Source organism: Montipora capricornis, chromosome 6 (assembly GCF_036669925.1).
Source record: "Montipora capricornis isolate CH-2021 chromosome 6, ASM3666992v2, whole genome shotgun sequence".
NCBI classification, from domain to species: domain Eukaryota; kingdom Metazoa; phylum Cnidaria; class Anthozoa; order Scleractinia; family Acroporidae; genus Montipora; species Montipora capricornis.
In genome coordinates this window covers 4,549,137-4,571,636 of record NC_090888.1, presented here as the reverse complement: position 1 = coordinate 4,571,636, position 22,500 = coordinate 4,549,137, and the positions used below count along the sequence as shown (strand labels likewise).

The 22,500-nt window shown below is 39.2% G+C and overlaps 1 protein-coding gene and 1 long non-coding RNA gene across 2 annotated transcripts in view; both read right to left on the bottom strand.

The window, feature by feature from the left end:
- Nucleotides 1-14,352: 14,352 nt before the first annotated feature.
- LOC138054615 (uncharacterized) lies at nucleotides 14,353-17,252 on the bottom strand. Its single transcript, XR_011133318.1, has 2 exons — nucleotides 16,394-17,252; nucleotides 14,353-15,726 (listed from the first exon to the last, which is right to left on the bottom strand). It is a non-coding gene; the product is annotated as an uncharacterized lncRNA (long non-coding RNA).
- Nucleotides 17,253-19,051: 1,799 nt separating this feature from the next.
- Nucleotides 19,052-22,500, bottom strand: part of LOC138051334 (selenoprotein K-like) — a 10,636-nt gene continuing 7,187 nt past the window's right edge. The window contains exons 6-7 of the mRNA XM_068897530.1: nucleotides 20,783-20,828; nucleotides 19,052-19,277 (exon numbers count right to left, since the gene is read on the bottom strand). Of these exons, the coding sequence (XP_068753631.1) occupies nucleotides 20,788-20,828 (41 nt within the window). The 3' untranslated portion in view covers nucleotides 19,052-19,277; nucleotides 20,783-20,787. The remainder of the gene's footprint in view (nucleotides 19,278-20,782; nucleotides 20,829-22,500) is intronic.

Genomic DNA, 22,500 nt, shown 5'->3' with positions numbered 1-22,500 from the left:
TTACATAATCATGAACAAAAAGTAAATACGAAACAATTGTTCAAAATATCTGAAGCCTATTTTCAGAAACAATGTGAATACCTTGAATTATAGTAATGCTACGAACCGTAACGAACACGCTTTCCAACTACTCTTTGTTCCGTTGGAAAGCATTATAGGAATGAGATTGCATTTTACCAATGCTTTCCTGTCTTGGAAGCAAAAAGACGCCTTTATTGTGATATTAATATAGCTCATTGTTTGCTAAGTCACGACTAATTTATGTAACCTCTCCTGCAGTGACTAATTTCTTCCCTCGGGGAAGCAGCAAAACATGCCTATTAACCATGACAAGATAAGAGAAAGGAAAAGGTTTAAAACTTAACAGAATTGTTCAGAAGGTTGCAGAGAAACCCAATAAATAAAGATCATTGATTAATTTTCCTTGTAATTTGTTCGGTGAGAGTTGCGACATGCATTTTAGACTTATTACTGACTTGATCAAAATCTTTGCTGCTTTAACGAGTTTGCTTTGTCTTTTAATACCGAGCCCCGATGAGGACAATAAATCTGGAATTAAAAGTTTTCTTTTTTCACTGCTAGCATAGATCAAAATATACTATGTTGTCCCTAAGAGTTATGTGGCCGCAAAGCCCATGCGGCAACATTTAAGATGTGAGATGATCGAAGTCCTTACAATAATGTTAAGACAAAAATTAAAGCAAGAGTAAAAGGACATGTACATGTTTATAGGGAGTCTTATTGGACATTTCAAATGCCCGATAGACGTAGGGCAGCTTTAATTTTTGGAAAGTTAAGGAGAGCTTGAGTCAAAATTCATTTTATCTTCGTCAACTGAGATCCATTGGCACTGCGTGTAGATGTAGACTATGTTTCAGTGGAAGTATCTTGTCTTTTTAGGTTCCTATCTAACCACTAGCTTTACTAGTTCTCGTCAGCTAACGTTATGTAAAATAACCTAAAATTATGGCCAAGATGCTGAGCCCGAATTGATCTCTTGAAGGCAAAGATTTATTTAATGTTATGATAACTTGTATCACAGCGATGCTATAAAGAAAAGGAATCAGACATTTGTTTAACTTAACTGTAACATACTGATGGTTTTCAGTGTGATCTTCATATCGTCGAAACATCACAGACCGTGTTCGCTTAATTTCCACAGTTTAAATCCACTTCAAAACTCGTGTTTCAGTCATTACTTGATATGAAATAGCGGAGCATTTACATCCAACAAACGTTTAGTCATTTTCAAGGATTGATGAGTTGCAATTGATAGCTGTTCAAGGCGACAAACTGGAGGGTCCACCAAGCTCAATCTTCTATAATAACCACAATGTTAACTTCATAAGAAAATGACAGATCGCCACATGGAAAAGGGGCACAATCAAGTATTTTTAAGCGAAAAGTGTCGCGTTCCGCTGGCTGCGGGCTGAATTCAGGATCGACCCAAAGCCAGTAATAAGTATATCCATCCTCTGGCCCAGTGATTCCTTTCCAAACCGTTTTACCGTATCTTTCCCGCACAGGACTGGTCTTAAGTTCCCAAACTGAGGCATCTTTATCAGTCCAATGTAGGTTGCTTGAAAGCTTGCGCCGATGAGCTGTTGGTAGATAGATGAAAGATCTTGCAGGACGATCAGTTGGTTTTTCATCTTTCTGTTCCTTGATCAAAGTGAAATCTCAGTCGCAATCAATATTGCTACTACAGTTGTACTCCGAAGGGTGGCACGAGTTCTCAAAGAAAAAGAGGAAGTAAAAAATACCGTAAATAGATAGAAAACGTTGCATTTGTGGATTGGCCAATTTTGTCACGTGACCAGGCACATAATCAAGATGATACAGTAGACCAATCAGAAGAAATATTAATATTTTGCAACTGACAAAGGATTGTTATGAAATCGTCAGATTTCGGGACCAAATGCTTCGTCTCGGGGAAGGATGAAATGACGAATGCTCGGGGAACAGAGGGGTAGGGCGCTATTGTGGTAAATTTATTGATTTCCTTTAGCCATCTACGCATTCTCTTGTACAACTTGCCCTGATTTGGTCACAACGCCAAATACCTGTTGGAAAAGTTATGGAGTTGCGTTGCGAAACATTAGACAGAATATAGGTTCTCTGTTACTTTTTAGGTTCATGCAATAAAAAATGAAACAACGATACCCCGGGAAGGGAAAGGGGAGGGAACAGCCGAAGAGTAATCGAGCGAGGCAAAGCTTTCATGCGAATAATCTGTTGCTAGAGAGAATGCAATTTAGAGGTCGTGAATGGGTTGAATTGTATCGGGAATTTGCACAACTGACAACTAAGTATTCGCTACAGAGAATGCTCCACCATGTTTTTATTGTATTATTGACTGAACTTACATAACATCCTATGCCACTAGAATGGCGTCTTATACAACCAAGACCAGAACGCTTTGGGTCGCTTCTTTTGTCAGGAAACTTTTATGAAGTTCCTTTTTATTCCCAGGACAGTTGATCAATATAGGAATGAGATTGCATTTTGCCAATGCTTTCCTGTCTTGGAAGCAAAAAGACGCCTTTATTGTGATATTAATATAGCTCATTGTTTGCCAAGTCAAGACTATGTAACCTCTCCTGCAGTGACTAATTTCTTCCCTCGGGGAAGCAGCAAAACATGCCTATTAACCATGACAAGATAAGAGAAAGGAAAAGGTTTAAAACTTAACAGAATTGTTCAGAAGGTTGCAGAGAAACCCAATAAATAAAGATCATTGATTAATTTTCCTTGTAATTTGTTCGGTGAGAGTTGCGACATGCATTTTAGACTTATTACTGACTTGATCAAAATCTTTGCTGCTTTAACGAGTTTGCTTTGTCTTTTAATACCGAGCCCCGATGAGGACAATAAATCTGGAATTAAAAGTTTTCTTTTTTCACTGCTAGCATAGATCAAAATATACTATGTTGTCCCTAAGAGTTATGTGGCCGCAAAGCCCATGCGGCAACATTTAAGATGTGAGATGATCGAAGTCCTTACAATAATGTTAAGACAAAAATTAAAGCAAGAGTAAAAGGACATGTACATGTTTATAGGGAGTCTTATTGGACATTTCAAATGCCCGATAGACGTAGGGCAGCTTTAATTTTTGGAAAGTTAAGGAGAGCTTGAGTCAAAATTCATTTTATCTTCGTCAACTGAGATCCATTGGCACTGCGTGTAGATGTAGACTATGTTTCAGTGGAAGTACCTTGTCTTTGTAGGTTCCTATCTAACCACTAGCTTTACTAGTTCTCGTCAGCTAACGTTATGTAAAATAACCTAAAATTATGGCCAAGATGCTGAACCCGAATTGATCTCTTGAAGGCAAAGATTTATTTAATGTTATGGTAACTTGTATCACGGCGATGCTATAAAGAAAAGGAATCAGACATTTGTTTAACTTAACTGTAACATACTGATGGTTTTCAGTGTGATCTTCATATCGTCGAAACATCACAGACCGTGTTCGCTTAATTTCCACAGTTTAAATCCACTTCAAAACTCGTGTTTCAGTCATTACTTGATATGACATAGCGGAGCATTTACATCCAACAAACGTTTAGTCATTTTCAAGGATTGATGAGTTGCAATTGATAGCTGTTCAAGGCGACAAACTGGAGGGTCCACCAAGCTCAATCTTCTATAATAACCACAATGTTAACTTCATAAGAAAATGACAGATCGCCACATGGAAAAGGGGCACAATCAAGTATTTTTAAGCGAAAAGTGTCGCGTTCCGCTGGCTGCGGGCTGAATTCAGGATCGACCCAAAGCCAGTAATAAGTATATCCATCCTCTGGCCCAGTGATTCCTTTCCAAACCGTTTTACCGTATCTTTCCCGCACAGGACTGGTCTTAAGTTCCCAAACTGAGGCATCTTTATCAGTCCAATGTAGGTTGCTTGAAAGCTTGCGCCGATGAGCTGTTGGTAGATAGATGAAAGATCTTGCAGGACGATCAGTTGGTTTTTCATCTTTCTGTTCCTTGATCAAAGTGAAATCTCAGTCGCAATCAATATTGCTACTACAGTTGTACTCCGAAGGGTGGCACGAGTTCTCAAAGAAAAAGAGGAAGTAAAAAATACCGTAAATAGATAGAAAACGTTGCATTTGTGGATTGGCCAATTTTGTCACGTGACCAGGCACATAATCAAGATGATACAGTAGACCAATCAGAAGAAATATTAATATTTTGCAACTGACAAAGGATTGTTATGAAATCGTCAGATTTCGGGACCAAATGCTTCGTCTCGGGGAAGGATGAAATGACGAATGCTCGGGGAACAGAGGGGTAGGGCGCTATTGTGGTAAATTTATTGATTTCCTTTAGCCATCTACGCATTCTCTTGTACAACTTGCCCTGATTTGGTCACAACGCCAAATACCTGTTGGAAAAGTTATGGAGTTGCGTTGCGAAACATTAGACAGAATATAGGTTCTCTGTTACTTTTTAGGTTCATGCAATAAAAAATGAAACAACGATACCCCGGGAAGGGAAAGGGGGGGGAACAGCCGAAGAGTAATCGAGCGAGGCAAAGCTTTCATGCGAATAATCTGTTGCTACAGAGAATGCAATTTAGAGGTCGTGAATGGGTTGAATTGTATCGGGAATTTGCACAACTGAGGACTAAGTATTCGCTACAGAGAATGCTCCACCATGTTTTTATTGTATTATTGACTGAACTTACATAACATCCTATGCCACTAGATGGCGTCTTATACAACCAAGACCAGAACGCTTTGGGTCGCTTCTATTGTCAGGAAACTTTTATTAAGTGTCTTTTTATTCCCAGGACAGTTGATCAATATAGGAATGAGATTGCATTTTGCCAATGCTTTCCTGTCTTGGAAGCAAAAAGACGCCTTTATTGTGATATTAATATAGCTCATTGTTTGCCAAGTCAAGACTATGTAACCTCTCCTGCAGTGACTAATTTCTTCCCTCGGGGAAGCAGCAAAACATGCCTATTAACCATGACAAGATAAGAGAAAGGAAAAGGTTTAAAACTTAACAGAATTGTTCAGAAGGTTGCAGAGAAACCCAATAAATAAAGATCATTGATTAAATTTCCTTGTAATTTGTTCGGTGAGAGTTGCGACATGCATTTTAGACTTATTACTGACTTGATCAAAATCTTTGCTGCTTTAACGAGTTTGCTTTGTCTTTTAATACCGAGCCCCGATGAGGACAATAAATCTGGAATTAAAAGTTTTCTTTTTTCACTGCTAGCATAGATCAAAATATACTATGTTGTCCCTAAGAGTTATGTGGCCGCAAAGCCCATGCGGCAACATTTAAGATGTGAGATGATCGAAGTCCTTACAATAATGTTAAGACAAAAATTAAAGCAAGAGTAAAAGGACATGTACATGTTTATAGGGAGTCTTATTGGACATTTCAAATGCCCGATAGACGTAGGGCAGCTTTAATTTTTGGAAAGTTAAGGAGAGCTTGAGTCAAAATTCATTTTATCTTCGTCAACTGAGATCCATTGGCACTGCGTGTAGATGTAGACTATGTTTCAGTGGAAGTATCTTGTCTTTTTAGGTTCCTATCTAACCACTAGCTTTACTAGTTCACGTTAGCTGTCGTTATGTAAAATAACCTAAAATTATGGCCAAGAAAGTGCAGATCTTGCTACAGTGCACGAAGTGCTGAAGCCGAGTTGGTCTCTTGAAGGCAAAGATTTACTTAATGTTATGGTAACTTGTATCACAGCGATGCTATAAAGATAAAGAATCAGACATTTGTTTAACTTAACTGTAATACACTAATGGTTTTCAGTGAGATCTTCATATCGTCGAAACATCACAGACCGTGTTTGCTTAATTTCCACAGTTTAAATCCACTTCAAAACTCGTGTTTCAGTCATTACTTGATATGAAATAGTGGAGCATTTATATCCAACAAAAGTTTAGTCATGTTCAAGGATTGATGAGTTGCAATTGGTAGCTGTTCAAGGTGACAAACTGGAGGGTCCACCAAGCTCAATCTTCTATAACAACCACAATGTTAACTCCATAAGAAAATGACCCATCGCCAGATGGAAAAGGGACACAATCAAGTATTTTTAAGCGAAAAGTGTCGCGCTCCGCTGGCTGCGGGCTGAATTCAGGATCGACCCAAAGCCAATAATAAGTATATCCATCCTCTGGCCGAGTGATTCCTTTCCAAACCGTTTGACCGTATTTTTCCAGCACAGCGTTTGAAACTGCTTTCATTATTGGCAATGCCGCATCTGAAGGATTCACCTCAAGGACTGGTCTAAAGTTCCCAGTCTGAGGCATCTGCTTCATCCCAATGTAGGTTGCTTGAAAGCTTGCGCCGATGAGCTGTTGGTATAGATAGATGAAAGATCTTGCAGGACGATCGGCTGGTTTTCCATCTTTCTGTTCCTTGATGAAAGTGAGATCTCAATTGCAATCAATATTGCTACTACAGTTGTACTCCGAAGGGTGGCACGAGTTCTCAAAGAGAAAGAGGAAGTAAAATTTACCGTAAATGGATAGAAAACGTTGCATTTGTTGATTGGCCAATTATGTCACGTGATCAGGCACATGATCAAGATGATACAGTAGACCAATCCGAAGAAATATTAATATTTTGCAACTGACAAAGGATTGTCATGAAATCATCAGACTTCGAGACCAAATGCTTCGTCTCGGAGAAGGATGAAATGACGAATGCTCGGGGTACGGAGGGGTAGGGCGGTATTGTGGTAAATTTTTTGATTTCCTTTAGCCATCTACGCATTCTCTTGTACAACTTGCTCTGATTTGGTCGCAACGCCAAATACTTTTTGGAAGTCATGGGGTTGCGTAGCGAAACATCAGGCAAAATATAGGTTCTCTGTTACTTTCTAGGTTCATGCAATCCTGAAAAATGAAAGATCGATTCCCCGGGAAGGGAAAGGGGAGGGAGAAGCCGAGGAGTAATGGAGCGAGGCAGAGCTTTCATGCGAATAATCTGTTGCAAGAGAGAATGCAAATTTAGAGGTCGTGAATGGGGTTGAGTTGTATCAGGAATGTGCACAACCGAGGACTAAGTATTCGCTACACAGAATGCTCCACCATCTTTTTATTGTAGTATTGACTGAACTTACATAACATCCTCGGCCACGAGATGGCGTCTTATACAACCAAGACCAGAATGCTTTGGGTCGCTTCTATTGTCAGGAAACTTTTATAAAGTTTTTTTTTATTCCCAGTAAAGTTGATCAATAGGAATGAGATTGCGTTTTACGAATGCTTTCCTGTCTTGGAAGCAAAAAGACGCCTTTAGTGTAATATTAATATCAGCTCATTGTTTGCCAAGTTACGACTAAGTAACATCTCCTGCAATGACTAATTTCTGCCCTCGGGGAAGCAACAAAACATGCCTATTAACCATGACAGGATAAGAGAATTTAAAGGTTTACAACTTAACAGAATCGTTCAGACGGTTGCAGAGCAAACCAAAGAATGAAATATCATTGATTAAATTTGCTTGTGAGCTGTTCGGTGAGAGTTGCGACATGTATTTTAGACTTGATCAAAATCGTTGCTGGTTTAACGAGCTTGCGTTGTCTTTTAATACCGAGCACCAATAAGGACAATAAATTTGGAATTAAAAGTTTTCTTTCTCCACAGCTAGCATAGATCCAAATATACTATATTGTCCTTCAGAGTTGCCCAATACATTACGTCAATATATTTCTCCAAGTTTTCTGGCCGCAAAGCCCACGTGGCAAGATTTAAGATGTGAGATGATCGAATTCCTGACAATGTTAAGACAAAACTTAAAACAAGAATAAAAGGACATGTACACGTTTATAGGGAGTCTTATTGAACATTTCAAAAGCTTGGTAGACCTAGGACAGCTTAAATTTTTGGAAAGTTAAGGAGAGCCTGAGTAATTCATTTATCTTCGTCAACTGAGATCCATTGGCACTGCATGCAGATGTACACCATGCTTTAGTGGAAGTATCTTGTCTTTCTAGGTTCCTATCTAACCACTAGCTTTATTGCACGTTAGCTGTCGTTATGTAAAATAACCTAAAATTATGGCCAAGAAAGTGCAGATCTTGCTACAGTGCACGAAGTGCTGAAGCCGAGTTGGTCTCTTGAAGGCAAAGATTTACTTAATGTTATGGTAACTTGTATCACAGCGATGCTATAAAGATAAAGAATCAGACATTTGTTTAACTTAACTGTAATATACTGATGATTTTCAGTGTGACCTTCATATCGTCGAAACATCACAGACCGTGTTTGCTTAATTTCCACAGTTTAAATTCACTTCAGAACTCGTGTTTCAGTCATTACTTGATATGAAATAGCGGAGCATTTATATCCAACAAAAGTTTAGTCATGTTCAAGGATTGATGAGTTGCAATTGATAGCTGTTCAAGGTGACAAACTGGAGGGTCCACCAAGCTCAATCTTCTATAACAACCACAATGTTAACTCCATAAGAAAATGACCCATCGCCAGATGGAAAAGGGACACAATCAAGTATTTTTAAGCGAAAAGTGTCGCGCTCCGCTGGCTGCGGGCTGAATTCAGGATCGACCCAAAGCCAATAATAAGTATATCCATCCTCTGGCCGAGTGATTCCTTTCCAAACCGTTTGACCGTATTTTTCCAGCACAGCGTTTGAAACTGCTTTCATTATTGGCAATGCCGCATCTGAAGGATTCACCTCAAGGACTGGTCTAAAGTTCCCAGTCTGAGGCATCTGCTTCATTCCAATGTAGGTTGCTTGAAAGCTTGCGCCGATGAGCTGTTGGTAGATAGATGAAAGATCTTGCAGGAGGATCAGCTGGTTTCCATCTTTCTGTTCCTTGATCAAAGTGAGATCTCAATTGCAATCAATATGGCTACCCAACCTAGTTGTACTCCGAAGAGTGACACGAGTTCTCAAAGAGAAAGCAAGTAAAAAATACCGTAAATAGATAGAAAACGTTGCATTTGTTGATTGGCCAATTATGTCACGTGATCAGGCACATGATCAAGATGATACAGTAGACCAATCAGAAGAAATATTAATATTATGCAACTGGCAAAGGGTTGTTATGAAATCATCAGATGCTTCGTCTCGGAGAAGGATGATATGATGAATGCTCGGGGAATAGAGGGGTAGGGCGCTATGGTGCATGGTAAATTTATTGATTTCCTTTAGCCATCTACGCATTCTCTTGTACAACTCGCTCTGATTTGGTCACAACGCCAAATACCTGTTGGAAAAGTCATGGTGTTGCGTTGCGGAACATTAGACAAAATATAGGTTTTCTGTTACTTTCCAGGTTCATGCAATAAAAAATGAAACATCGATCCCCCGGGAAGGGAAAGGGGAGGAAGAAGCCGAAGAGTAATCGAGCGAGGCAATGCTTTCATGCGAATAATCTGTTGCTAGAGAGAATGCAAATTTAGAGGTCGTGAATGGGGTTGAGTTGTATCAGGAATGTGCACAACTGAGGACTAAATATTCGCTACACAGAATGCTCCACCATGTTTTTATTGTATTATTGACTGAACTTACATAACATCCTCGGCCACTAGATGGCGTCTTATACAACCAAGGCCAGAATGCTTTGGGTCCCTTCTATTGTAAGGAAACTTTTATAAAGTTTTTTTTTATTCCCAGTAAAGTTGATCAATAGGAATGAGATTGCGTTTTACGAATGCTTTCCTGTCTTGGAAGCAAAAAGACGCCTTTAGTGTAATATTAATATCAGCTCATTGTTTGCCAAGTTACGACTAAGTAACATCTCCTGCAATGACTAATTTCTCCCCTCGGGGAAGCAACAAAACATGCCTATTAACCATGACAGGATAAGAGAATTTAAAGGTTTAAAACTTAACAGAATCGTTCAGACGGTTGCAGAGCAAACCAAAGAATGAAATATCATTGATTAAATTTGCTTGTGAGCTGTTCGGTTAGAGTTGCGACATGCATTTTAGACTTATTACTGACTTGATCAAAATCGTTGCTGCTTTAACGAGCTTGCGTTGTCTTTTAATACCGAGCACCAATAAGGACAATAAATTTGGAATTAAAAGTTTTCTTTCTCCACAGCTAGCATAGATCCAAATATACTACTATATTGGCCTTGAGAGTTGCCTAATACATTACGTTAATCTATTTCTTCAAGCTTTGTGGCCGCAAAGCCCACGCGGCAAGATTTAAGATGTGAGATGATCGAAGTCCTTACAATGTTAAGACAAAACTTAAAACAAGAATAAAAGGACATGTAAACGTTTATAGGGAGTCTTATTGGACATTTCAAATGCTTGGTAGACCTAGGACAGCTCAAATATTTGGAAAGTTAAGGAGAGCCTGAGTAATTCATTTATCTTCGTCAACTGAGATCCATTGGCACTGCATGGAGATGTACACCATGCTTCAGTGGAAGTATCTTGTCTTTCTAGGTTTCCATCTAACCACTAGCTTTATTGCACGTTAGCTGTCGTTATGTAAAATAACCTAAAATTATGGCCAAGAAAGTGCAGATCTTGCTACAAGGCACGAGGTGCTGAAGCCGAGTTGATCTCTTGAAGACAAAGATTAATGTTATTGTAACTTGTATCACAGAGATGCTGTGAAGAAAAGCAATCAGACATTTGTTTAACTTAACTGTAATATACTGATGATTTCAGTGAGATCCTCATACCGTCTAAACATCACCACAGACCGTGTTTAGTTAATTTCCGCAGTTTCATTCCACTTCAGAACACGTGTTTTAGTCATTGCGTGATATGAAAAAGCGGAGCATCTTATAAAACAAAAGTTTAGTCTTGTTCAAGGATTGATGAGTTAATAGCTGTTCTAGGCGACAAACTGGAGGGTCCACCAGGCTCAATCTTCTATAATAACCACAATGTTAACTCCATAAGAAAATGACCCCGCGCCACAAGGAAAAGGGATACAATCAAGTATTTTGAAATGATAACTGCCGCCTTCCACTAACTGCGGGATGATTTCGGGATCGACCCAAAGCCAATAATAAGTATATGATCCATCCTCTGGCCCTGTGATACCTTTCCAAACCGTTTGACCGTATTTTGCCAGCGCAGCTTTTGAAACTGCTTTCACTATTGGCAATGTCGCATCAGAAGGATTGACCTCAAGGACTGGTCTAAAGTTCCCAGTCTGAGGCATCTGCATCATTTCAATGTAAGTTGCTTGAAAGCTTGCGCCGATAAGTGGTTGGTAAATAGATGAAAGAACTTGCTTGATTGACTCGACTTCCATCTCTGTTCCTTCTATTGATCTCAACTGAACAAGATTGCTGCCGCAGTTGTGCTCGGAAGACACAAGTTCTCAAAGAGAAAGAGGAAGTGAAAACAATACCTTATAATTTAAGGAAAGCCGGAGCACGTTGCATTGGCGGATTGGCCAATTCAGTTTGCAGTGTCATGCATGCCACGTGACCAGGCAAAGGTTCAACATGATGCAATAGACCAATCACAAGAAAGGTTAATATTTTGGAACTGTCATCAGACTTCGGGGCCAAATGCTTCGTCGTGGAGAAGGATGAAATAACGAATGCTCGTTGAATGAGGGATAGGGCGGTATTGTGGTGAATAATTATTTAGTTCCTTTAGCCATCTACGCACACTCTTGTACAATTTGCTGGGATCTGATCACTACGAAATTAGTCCATATTCCAGTAGGAAAGTTATCATGGCGTTGCGATACGTAACATTGATTAGTCGAGATTTAGGATCGATGTTTTTTTCTAGCTAGGTTTATGCAATAGGGAATGAAAGATGGATATGTTGTCGGTCAAATCCGGGCTCAGGTTGAATCCATTTTACCTAGATTATAAAGTAGTGCCGGAACCTCATTTTACCTAGGTCTACCTAGTTTAAAACAGCTATGAACCCCACAAAAAGGATTGAAAACGTCAGTACCTTTGCTCAAGGTTTGTCTTACGCATCTCAACACATCTTTTCAATGTTTATATCATTATATCCGTTCCATGCACTTATCCATTCAGTCTCAACATTACAACATAGTATAAGGGAACAAAAAACTGTACTATGCACTTACCAGTACTCGAACCAGGACCCTCCAGATCTTTAGTCCTGTGTCTTCACCACAACACTGCAACGGCGAACACGCTCAACCCAAATTCAGTTCTTTTCATTATTTACTTTTCTATAGTAGGTCAATTGATATCCATATATAACAGCGCTCGAAATTAAAAATATATATATTCCAGGTTGTCCCTGTTTCAAAAGCCGGGCAACTATTAAAACCCGTAAATTTGGTTGCCCTGATAAATATTGGTTGCGCATTGGAAAACCCCCTACGATAAAATGCACGCCGTGTTCAGATGCAATCGCATGACATTGGAACTTGAGTATCCCATAGTTCTAAGTGTGCACCTACGTTTTTTCGTGGATGTTTGGGTCTTAGTTTTGGCATTTTCAAAATGGAGTCTTCGATCTCCATCGCCAACTACACGTGAATTTTCCAATCTGACATTTTTTTGTAAAAGCCACAGAAATACGGGAAAATGCTCAACTGCGGCAAATTAATTATTGTTAACTTCACACTACTATCAGAAATTGACAACAGAAAACCGTTGATTGACTCGGCTGCTGTTTATGTTATATTGCTGGGTTGTCCGTTGCTTTTTCTTCGGGAAACCAACCTTTTCATTTTTACCAAAAACTAGTCGCCCAGTAAACTTTCTGGTCGTATGGGACGACCGCTAATTTCGAACACTGGACTATGATAACCAAAACTAATCCTAACGTAACTGCGTGCGTATTCAACCTAGGCAAAATGAGGATTACCAATTTAACCTAGGTAAAAACGGGTTCAATTTGAGAACGAATTTTCCGGCAACAGATGCCCCGGGAGGAGAAAGGGGAGGAAGAGGTTAGTGAGTGATGCAGCGAGGCAAAGCTTTCATGTGAATAGTATACTTGAATGAGTCTGTTGCGGTGGAGAATGCAAATTTGCAGGTCGTGAATGGGCTGAATTGTATCAGGAATGTGCATAACTGACAACTAAATTCACTCCACATTCGCTACAGAGAATGTGCCACCATTTTTACCGTTATTGACTGAGAACTTACATGACGTGTACGTATTGATCCGTTTACATGGTAGCATTTTCATAACCAAGACCAGGATGCGTTGAGTCGCTTCTAGTGTTTGGAACATTTACAATTTGTCTTTTTATTCCCAGAGGAGTCGATCAATTGGACTTAGATAGCAATGCCATTTTTAGTAACAGTTCTATCCTGTCTACTAGAGATCTTAGAAGCAAAAAGACCCTATCATCCAAGTTGTATTGTTTGTCACTTCTGTGTAACCTCTCCTGTAGTAGTTTTCCGGGAAACTGTTTTCCCTTCGGGGAAACAACAAACCATACGTAAATAACTTCAACACCACCAGAGCCATCAGGTGAAACAAAGTCTGATGTAAATCATTCCAGTTTAAGAACATGTTAAGAACGTTCAGCCTGGCATCGAAAAAATATATAGGAACGTTCAGACTCAGCTCCAAGATTACACGTTCTTATAAAAAAAAACAAAAAAGCGTGTATGTGCGCGCAAAGCATATCTGCAGAAGGACCGGCTGATTTGACATATAAATTGATCCAGGTCCTTTGCTTTTAAATTAAAACAACAATAAAAAGAAATGTGTATCTGTGTAGTACGAACTTTGTGGGGTGTCTTATTGGAAAATTCAAAATATGATAGACGTACGAAAGCGCTTCTTGGAAACTGAGTTATTTAAAGATAGTCTGAGGTAATTCAGTATATCTTCGTCAACTGAATTCCATGGGAAGACATGAAGATGCCAACACTGTGTCGGCGACAGAGCTATCTTGTCTTTCCGGGTTCCTAGCCACACGTTTTGCTTGAGAGCAGTGTAGGTTAACTTACGTTAAGGCCGAAAAAGCTGAGATTATTGCTAAGGAAAGTCCACTCAGTCTTGCTGCGTGGTACGAGCTGGAAGTGTAGATAGAGGATGCTGATCTGCATGAACGGAGGCGAGATCCTTAACTTACTTTAAAGGAAAGAACTCAGTCCCTTGTCTACTTCCGCAGGGTGGGTTTTGAGTTCTTCTCGAACAGTTGGAATATCAATAAGCCTGTGACGCAAATTTCAAACGGATTTCAGTTTGTTAAAGAGCGTCTTGTTGTAATGTAAATCAATGTTCGCTGAGTCACGACTGTGTAACCTCTCCTGCAGTAGTTTTCCGGATTACAGTTCTCTTGCCTCGCGGAAGCTACGAAATGAGTGTAAACGATCACGACAAATAAGGACAAAAACAAGGTTTATAACTTTACAAAATGCAATACTTTTTGTTTCAATCAACGATCAGAATGTTGCCGAGCAAACCAAAGAATGGTGAAAATTTTATTGAATTTGCCTCGAGTTCATTGACAGTTGCGACATTTAGGAATTATTATTTGATTAAAATCGCTAATGCTTTTACGAACTTGCGTTGGCTTTTTAATACCAGGCCCCAGAAACGACAATAAATCTGGAATTAAACCTTTTTTTCACAGCTAGTATAAATCCAGATATACTGTATTGTCCCTGAGAGTCTCCCCTCAACATTTTTCAAGTTATGTGGATTTAAGATGTATTGAGATGAGAGAGGTCCTTATGTACAGTGCTAAGACAAAAATTAAAACAAGACTGAATAAAGGGAAATGTATGTGTTTATAGGATGTCTTTATGAACAATTCAAAAGCCCGGGAGCGCCTTAGTAATTTAGTTTATCTTCGTCAACTGAGATTCATTTGCCCATGCCGATGTAGACCCTGTGTGAGTGGAAGTACCTTGTCCAAGTTGTAGGTTCCTATCTAACCTCTAGTTTTGCTAACATTAAGCCCACTAGAGCCGTGAACATCTAAATAACGTTGTGTAAAACCTAAAATTATGGCTAAGGAAAGTCCAGATCTTGCTACAAGGCGGCGAAGTGCTGAAGCCGAGTTGATCTCTTGAAGGCAAAGATTATGTTGTGTTAACTAGTATCATGATATAAAGAAAAGGAATCAGACATTTGTTTAACCTAACTGTAATATACTAATGGTTTTCAGTGAGATCTTCATACTGTCGAAACATCGCAGACCGTGTGTGCTTAATTTCCGCAGTTTTAATCCAGTTCAGAACAAGAGTTTCGGTCACCTTACTTGATATGAAATAGCGGAGCATTTATATCCAACAAACGTTTAGTCATGTTCAAGGCTTGATGAGTTGATAGCTGTTTCAGGTGACAAATTGGAGGGTCCACCAGGCTCAATCTTCTTTAATAACCACAATGTTAACTCCATAAGAAAATGACCCATCGCCACAAGAAAAAGGGGCACAATCAAGTATTTTGAAACGAAAAGTGTGTCCTTCCACTAGCTGCAAGCTGACTCTACTCTCGACCCAAAGCCAATAATAAGTATATCCATCCTCTGGCCCAGTTATCCCTTTCCAAACGGTTTGACCGTAAGGTTTTGCCAACACGGCTTTTGAAATTGCACTCAATTTTGCCACTGTTGCGTCTAATTGATTTACCTGTAAGACGGGTCTGGAATTCCCAGTCTGAGGCATTTCCATCTCTCCAATATAAGTTGCTAAAAAGCTCTCGCCGATGAGCGGTTGGTAGATAGCTAAAAGATCTTTCTCGACTGGCTGGACCTCCATCTCTCTCTTCCTTGATCAAAGTGAGATCTCAGCTAAACAAGATTGCTGCTGCAGTTGTGCTCGGAGGACACAAGCTCTCAAAGAGAAAGAGGAAGTAAAAAAGTACCTTTTGAGTATAGAGAACGTTGCATTTTCGGATTGGCCAATCCAGTTTACAGTGACATGCATGTCACAAGACCAGCCACGTGATCAACATGATGCAATAGACCAATCAGGAAAGGTTAACTGATATTTTGGAAATAGCAACTTGACGGTTGTCATGAAATAATCAGATTTTGAGCTCTAATGCCTCGTCTTGGAGAGGACGAATCAAAACAAATTGATTTCCTTTTAATAGTCATCTACAAATACTATTGTACAATTTCCTGGGAACTGATTGCAACCCTTAAAACTAGTCCATATTGCAGTAAGAGAGTCACGGTGTTTCGTTATGAAACATTCGTCGAAATATAGGATCTGTGTTACTTTCTAGGTTCATGCAAAAGGAAAGATGGATACCCGAGAACAGAAAGGGGAGGGGAGGGGAGGGTAGGAAGCCGGTAGGAGTGATGGAGCGAATTCCTTTGAATAATATACTCGAATGAGTCTGTTGCTGTAGAGAATGCAAATTTTCAGGTCGTGAATGGGTTTAATTGTACCAGGAATGTACACAACTGACAACTAAATTCACTCCACATTTGCTATAGAGAATGCGCTACCATTTTTATTGTTATTGACTGAAATTAATAGACGTGTACTTACTAGGCCATTTACATGCATGATGGCGTTTTTACAACCAAGACCAGAACGCATAGAGTCGCTTCTAGTGTCAGGAGAATTTTACAAATTCTCTTTTTATTCCCAGGAGAGTTGATCAATCGGAATAAACATTGCCATTTTCAGTAACAATGCTTCCTGTCAAGATATTGGAAGCAAAAAGACGTAATCCTCCAAATTGTATTGTTTGCTCAGTCGCTTCTATGTAACCTCTCCTGCAGTAGTTTCCGAGAAACAGTTTTTCCTTCGGGGAAGCAACAAACTCAAGCGTAAATAATCATAACATGTAAAATGAGAGAAAAAAAACAAGGTTTAAGCTGAATTAAATACAATTTTGTTCAATCAACGTTCAGAACGTTGCAGAGGAAACCAAAGAATGAAATAAAATTGATTTAAATTTGCCTGGGAAGTGTTCGGTGAGAGTTGCGAAATTTTAGTCTTATCAATTGATCAATAATGAACCTGCGTGTCTTTTAATGGCGAGCCTCGAAAACATCATAAATTTGTGCGTCAAGTTATGTACGCGAAAAGCTTATGCAGAAGGACTGATTTGAGATATAAAATGATCGTGTTCCTTTGTTTCCTGTGCTAAGACAAAAATTGAAACAAGAATAAAGGGAAATGTATATGTTTATAGGGTTTTTTATTGGAAAATTAAAAATACTGATAGACTTACGAAAGCTTCTTGGAAAGTTATTTAGCTGAATTCCATGGGAACAAGTGAAGATGCCGACACTGTGTCGGGCAGAGCTACCGTTTCTTTCCGGTGTTCCTAGCCACACGTTTTGCTTACACTTAACTCATAAGAGCAGTGTAGGTTAGCTAAGAAAAGTTCACTCTTGAACGGAGGCGAGATCCTTAACTTACTTTAAAGAAAAGGAATCAGACACTTGTCTAACTTGACCGCAGGGTAGATTTTGAGTTCTTCGTACAGTCGGAATATCAGTAAGCATGTTTTTATCCACTGCAGGACACGAATTTCAACCGGATTTCAGTTTACTTCAATTCATATCAAATAATACTTGATACGAGATAGAGTAGCATTACTGATCTGGAAAAAGTTCAGTCATTTTCAAGGCGTCATGAGCTGGAGGCGGTTCATAAGACATGACATGGAGACAACCGTGACAGCCACAATGTTCACTCTGAATGAAAATGTCCCTGCGCGACACTTAAAGGGAGCACATCCACAAATTCGAACAAATGTTTCAACCATACGTGGACCCAACCACTAACGAATGCTGGATTATTCGTAAAGGATCAATCCAAAGCCAATAATTAGTGTATAATCCATCCTCAGGCCAAGTGATTCCTTTCCATGCAAACCGTTTTACCGTATGTTGCCAGCACAGCGTTTGAAACTTCTTTCACTATAAGGGCAAAAGGATTCTGTGGCTCTACTTCAAAGATCAGTCTTTTATTTCCTGTTTGAGTAATTTTGTATGTTCCAAGGTAAGTTGCTTGAAAGCTTGTGCCTATGAGAGGTTGGTGGATGGCTGAGAGAACGTCCAGAACCGGATCATTTTCCATCTTTCTGTTCCTTGATCAAAATGAGATCTCAGTTACGATTGCTACCACGATACGCGTTCTCAAAGACAAAGAGGAAGTGTAAAACAAAATTACCGAATCCAAACCCCCTGGAAAGTTCTAGCTCTGCTGGCACGTGGTTCATCTAGGAAAGAAGGGGAGGACTGGGGCTACTATTTTGTTATACCGCTGGCATTGTGTTCTTTGGGCTAACATTGGGGAAAAGACCTTTTCACGGTTAGCTTTTCTCCTTTGCAGTACAATGTAATCTAACGTGAATGGGACGCAACTTCGGGTTAAAACTACAAAATAGCCCGAAATTGTCTCACATACATGCTAGATTATATTGTAATGCAAATGAGAAAAACTAACCGTGAAAAGGGCTGTTGGGATCTTTTAAATCTACGTCACAAAACAGTCAATAATGTCATTGGTTAGAAAAGGAAAAATTAATCGTGCTGCACACGTAGCGCGTTCTCACTCACGTGAGCAGCCATATTGGATAGGCCATTTTCGTATTCTTACAGCTGGACTGGATCTAGCATGAAATGGAGGCTAATGCGGGCAAATTAATTTGCATTTGAAAAGACTTGCCCGCATTAGCCTCCATTTCATGCTAGATCCAGTCCAGCCTTGAGAATTCGAAAATGGTCTATTACTGAAACACAAGGACGTATTTGCATAAATATAGAGTTCAATTCCCGGAGGATTAGTTTGGTACACCATCATGGCCGCCATTGCTTTGTTTAGGAACACCAACATGGCCGCCGTGACTTCACGTCCTGTGAAAACGCTCTACAGCTCACATTTTTGCAGTAATCTGCATAACAACGACGTCAAAGGTTTTAACGAGAACGCGAACATACAATGCGGATCTTTTATTCCCTATTCTCACTCTGAAACCGATCGTACCGTATCCGTTTTCTTTACACTAAACTCCCTATTGATTCTAGCGTGTTCCAGGCTCCTAGATAGTGGGGACTGTGTGGAAGCCTGGAACAGGCTACATTGATTCCCAATTTCCATGACGCAATCCCAAATGTTTGAGGATACATTTAGTTTCATTGATGCCTTAAACGACTAGTAATTCAACAGGGAAATAAGACGTGAAAACAATTCTAACAAGTCAGGATGTATTTTAATATTTACACTCTGCAGCTGTTCATTATACAAAGTGAACACAAAAGCAAAAGAAACCCATGATCAGCCACTATCCAGGTTCTTGTGCAAGTTTTCCCCAGGTGGCATCATACATCTGCAACTATGCAAAGAATCTTCCAACTGTCTTCATCACAAATCATGCTTGCCATCACCAGCTGGAGTCAAGATGCCAAGCGTCTACCTACAATCAGGAAATACCGGTTAAAAACTAGTTTTGAATTGATTGTCAATTGGCATCGGTTCGAGTTCTTATTAGCTCGAGACTCTCACGGCTGATTCTCAGCCAGAAAGCAAGCCAAACGAGACTTACTTGCGCACATTCTTCCGCGCTACGGTCATTTCCTTACTATGACTGGCTAACTCAAATGCATGTGTGACACATGCATTTATCTGCATGTGTCTGCTGTGATTGTCTCACTGCACCCAACAGTAAGTTTGTTGTGGTTATGCAGTGCTTCGGTCCGCGATTAACGTAAAAATCTGGCACCAAATTCTCAGCCATTCGCGATTCGGAGGTAAAAGCAAACAAACAAGTGACTTGCTCGCCGCGTTTAATGCAGGTTGCATTTATGCTTCGCGTTGTGATTGGCTCATTTCATTGTCTCTGTCCTCTGTGATTGGCCAAAGTTATCACATGGGTTACATGTTTGGTAAAGTTTGGAAGCAGTCCATTTGCCACATCAGGAGAAATCCTCATGCGAACTTATTATTATTATCATGAGTTATAATAATAATAATAATAATAATAATAATAATAATAATAATAATAATAATAATAATTTTGTTTTTTAAATTATATGTTCACGATATAAATTGAAAAAGACAATTAAGCATTACTAAAGAAAAAGCTAATCAAAAAAAAACTAACTAATAATAGTAATAATAGTAATAATAATAATTTAAAATAATGATCTAAAACATATTGGTCTATAAAACGTATTGTACATAAAAAGTCTTCGGTATCAAAAAGAAAAATCAGTCAGGCGAAAGCATAAAAGCATAAAAGCATAATAATAATAATAATAATAATAATAATAATAATAACAATAATATACGAAAACGTTTATTAGTGGCTTATAAAAAATTTAAAAGTCTAAGAATTCTTTCTTCAAGAATTCTTAGACGTATTAAGTTACAAACGAATTACAAAACACTCAGTCTTTACAACCCTTACAAATTTGCCTATTGTCACTTGTCAAAAAAAAAAAGTACAAAATACTGTACACATTTAAATGGAAAAAACTCTAATAATAATAATAATGATAATAATTATAATAATTATTATTATTATAATTAGCATTAGTTCTGTCATTAGCCAGGGCTGCAAGCAATTGCTGAGCATGTTTTGAAATTTTACAAAATTCTTCCAACATTATTACAAATTATTAATGCTGATTAAGTTATGGAAGGAGTCACCCAAAATTGCATCGAGGAAAAAGAGGATGAGAGGGAGAAAAATATAGGGGATACCCTTCTGGCTTGTTTTAATTTCACTGCCTTAAGTTTTGCACTACAAAATAAGACGGCTCACTTGAACTCCATAATTTTAGAGCGGAGTGCAGATGATTTTGTAGAAATTTTAGTGTCGATGGATTTCCAAGAGGGTACAAAAGGCACTTGGGACATTCTTGCCAAAAAGCCCTTAATTAATTTCTTAAACAGGATCTTTGAATAAAATATAACTACCTTCCTCATCCTCCTCCCATTGGAGGCCCAGGATTGTATGGTGCACCTGCAAAGAGATGAAACCAATCCTTAGATTCAGATTTGGCATCAAGTAAAGAAAGAGAATGAGAAGGACTTGTTCGTGTCTCAGGTCTCCCAATGACCTGATAAGCAAGTTTTGTGGAAACGATGGGATTGACATTGGAAACCCACACATGTTCTTAAATCAGAACTTAGATGACTTAAGCCACTAGAATTGCATTTCAATAGAGCATTTTCACATGACGTCACGGCGGCCATGTTGGTGTTCCAAAACAAAGAAGTGGCGGCGATGATGGTGTACCAAACTAATCCTCTGGGAATTGAACTCCATTTTTATGCTAATACTTTCTTTTGTTTCAGCAATCCAATATGGCCACTGGTCACGTGAGTGAAAACGCTCTATTGATTGGGCCTTGATCGTTTTACTCTCCATTTATATGGAAGGAGGAAGATCTCAATACTAGAAACAACTCAAAAGGCAGGTCATCCAGGCACTATGTGTTTTTCTGTATTCAATGTACATACGAATACATGTAGTTGCCTAAATCTACATGTTTCAGCACCGTTGACTTATGTTGGTGGCCTCAATCACCACAAGCCTCTTTGAGACATCATTTCCACGCTGGCTGCTTTTTACTGGAGAGATTAAGACAAGACACAACACTGGGAAATAGCGCCATGTCTTTTAGCATCCCACGTGGTAGTCCAATGCAGGGGTGAATCCAGGATTTTTCTTAGGAGGGGATGCACCAGTGGCATAGCTGACTGGTGACATTTTTTTCCTGGAGAATACCAGTTGTATCAACTTGTAGAAAACCGCAGGTCATTTCAGGGGGGGGAGTGCATCCTCCCCCTAGATCTGCCCCTACAATGCTCAACTGACTGAGCCAGCAATGTGCCATCAAAGCTGTTCAGTTGTCCTTGAATTTTGTATCCTAGCTTTGCATCTTACTAGATATAGGATGTTACAAGCAAGATGCTATCTTGCACATCCTAGTGCCATGTATACTAAAAATACCCTTATTTGGGTAGTGATTTCGGCACAGTGGCGTGTCAGCACTTGCCTTCAACTGATTTGTCCCCGGTTCCCCTTCATAGGTGGGATGGTTCTATATTATATAAACACCAATGAAATACCAACTGAGCTTTCGCGAGAAAACATGATATCTTCACACCTGAAAAGATCACTGTTACTATGGTTACATACGAAAATCGTGCCTTTCGTGAAATGATTTAGTGTTATTTTCATTGGTGTTTATATAATAAATAGAATTCTACATGGCCGCTTGGAGATACGAAATTTATCTTCGAGTGTTGAAAAATATTCCATGAGTGAGCACAGCGAACGAGTGAAACATTTTTCAAAACTCGAAGAGAAATTTCGTATCTCCCCGCGCCCATGTAATAAGCTCTATTTATTCTACTCCTGGAGGTCTTTCTCTGGGTACCAGAGTTTTCTCCAACATCTAAAACCTTCCAGCTTTGATTTGATGAGCAAAATAATTTCAATAATTGATTTGACTTGATTTTGACTCCCCAAGTAGTAAAGCACTTGTGCCCATTTAGACCAGCAAAAAAATTTGATGCTACAATCCCTGTCTCCCTTCATTTAACACTTTCCCTTCTGTTAAAAAGCTTAGCAATCTACTGTGAATGGTCAGGGCTCATTTTAGTTTAAATCACGTTTTGTGATCTTG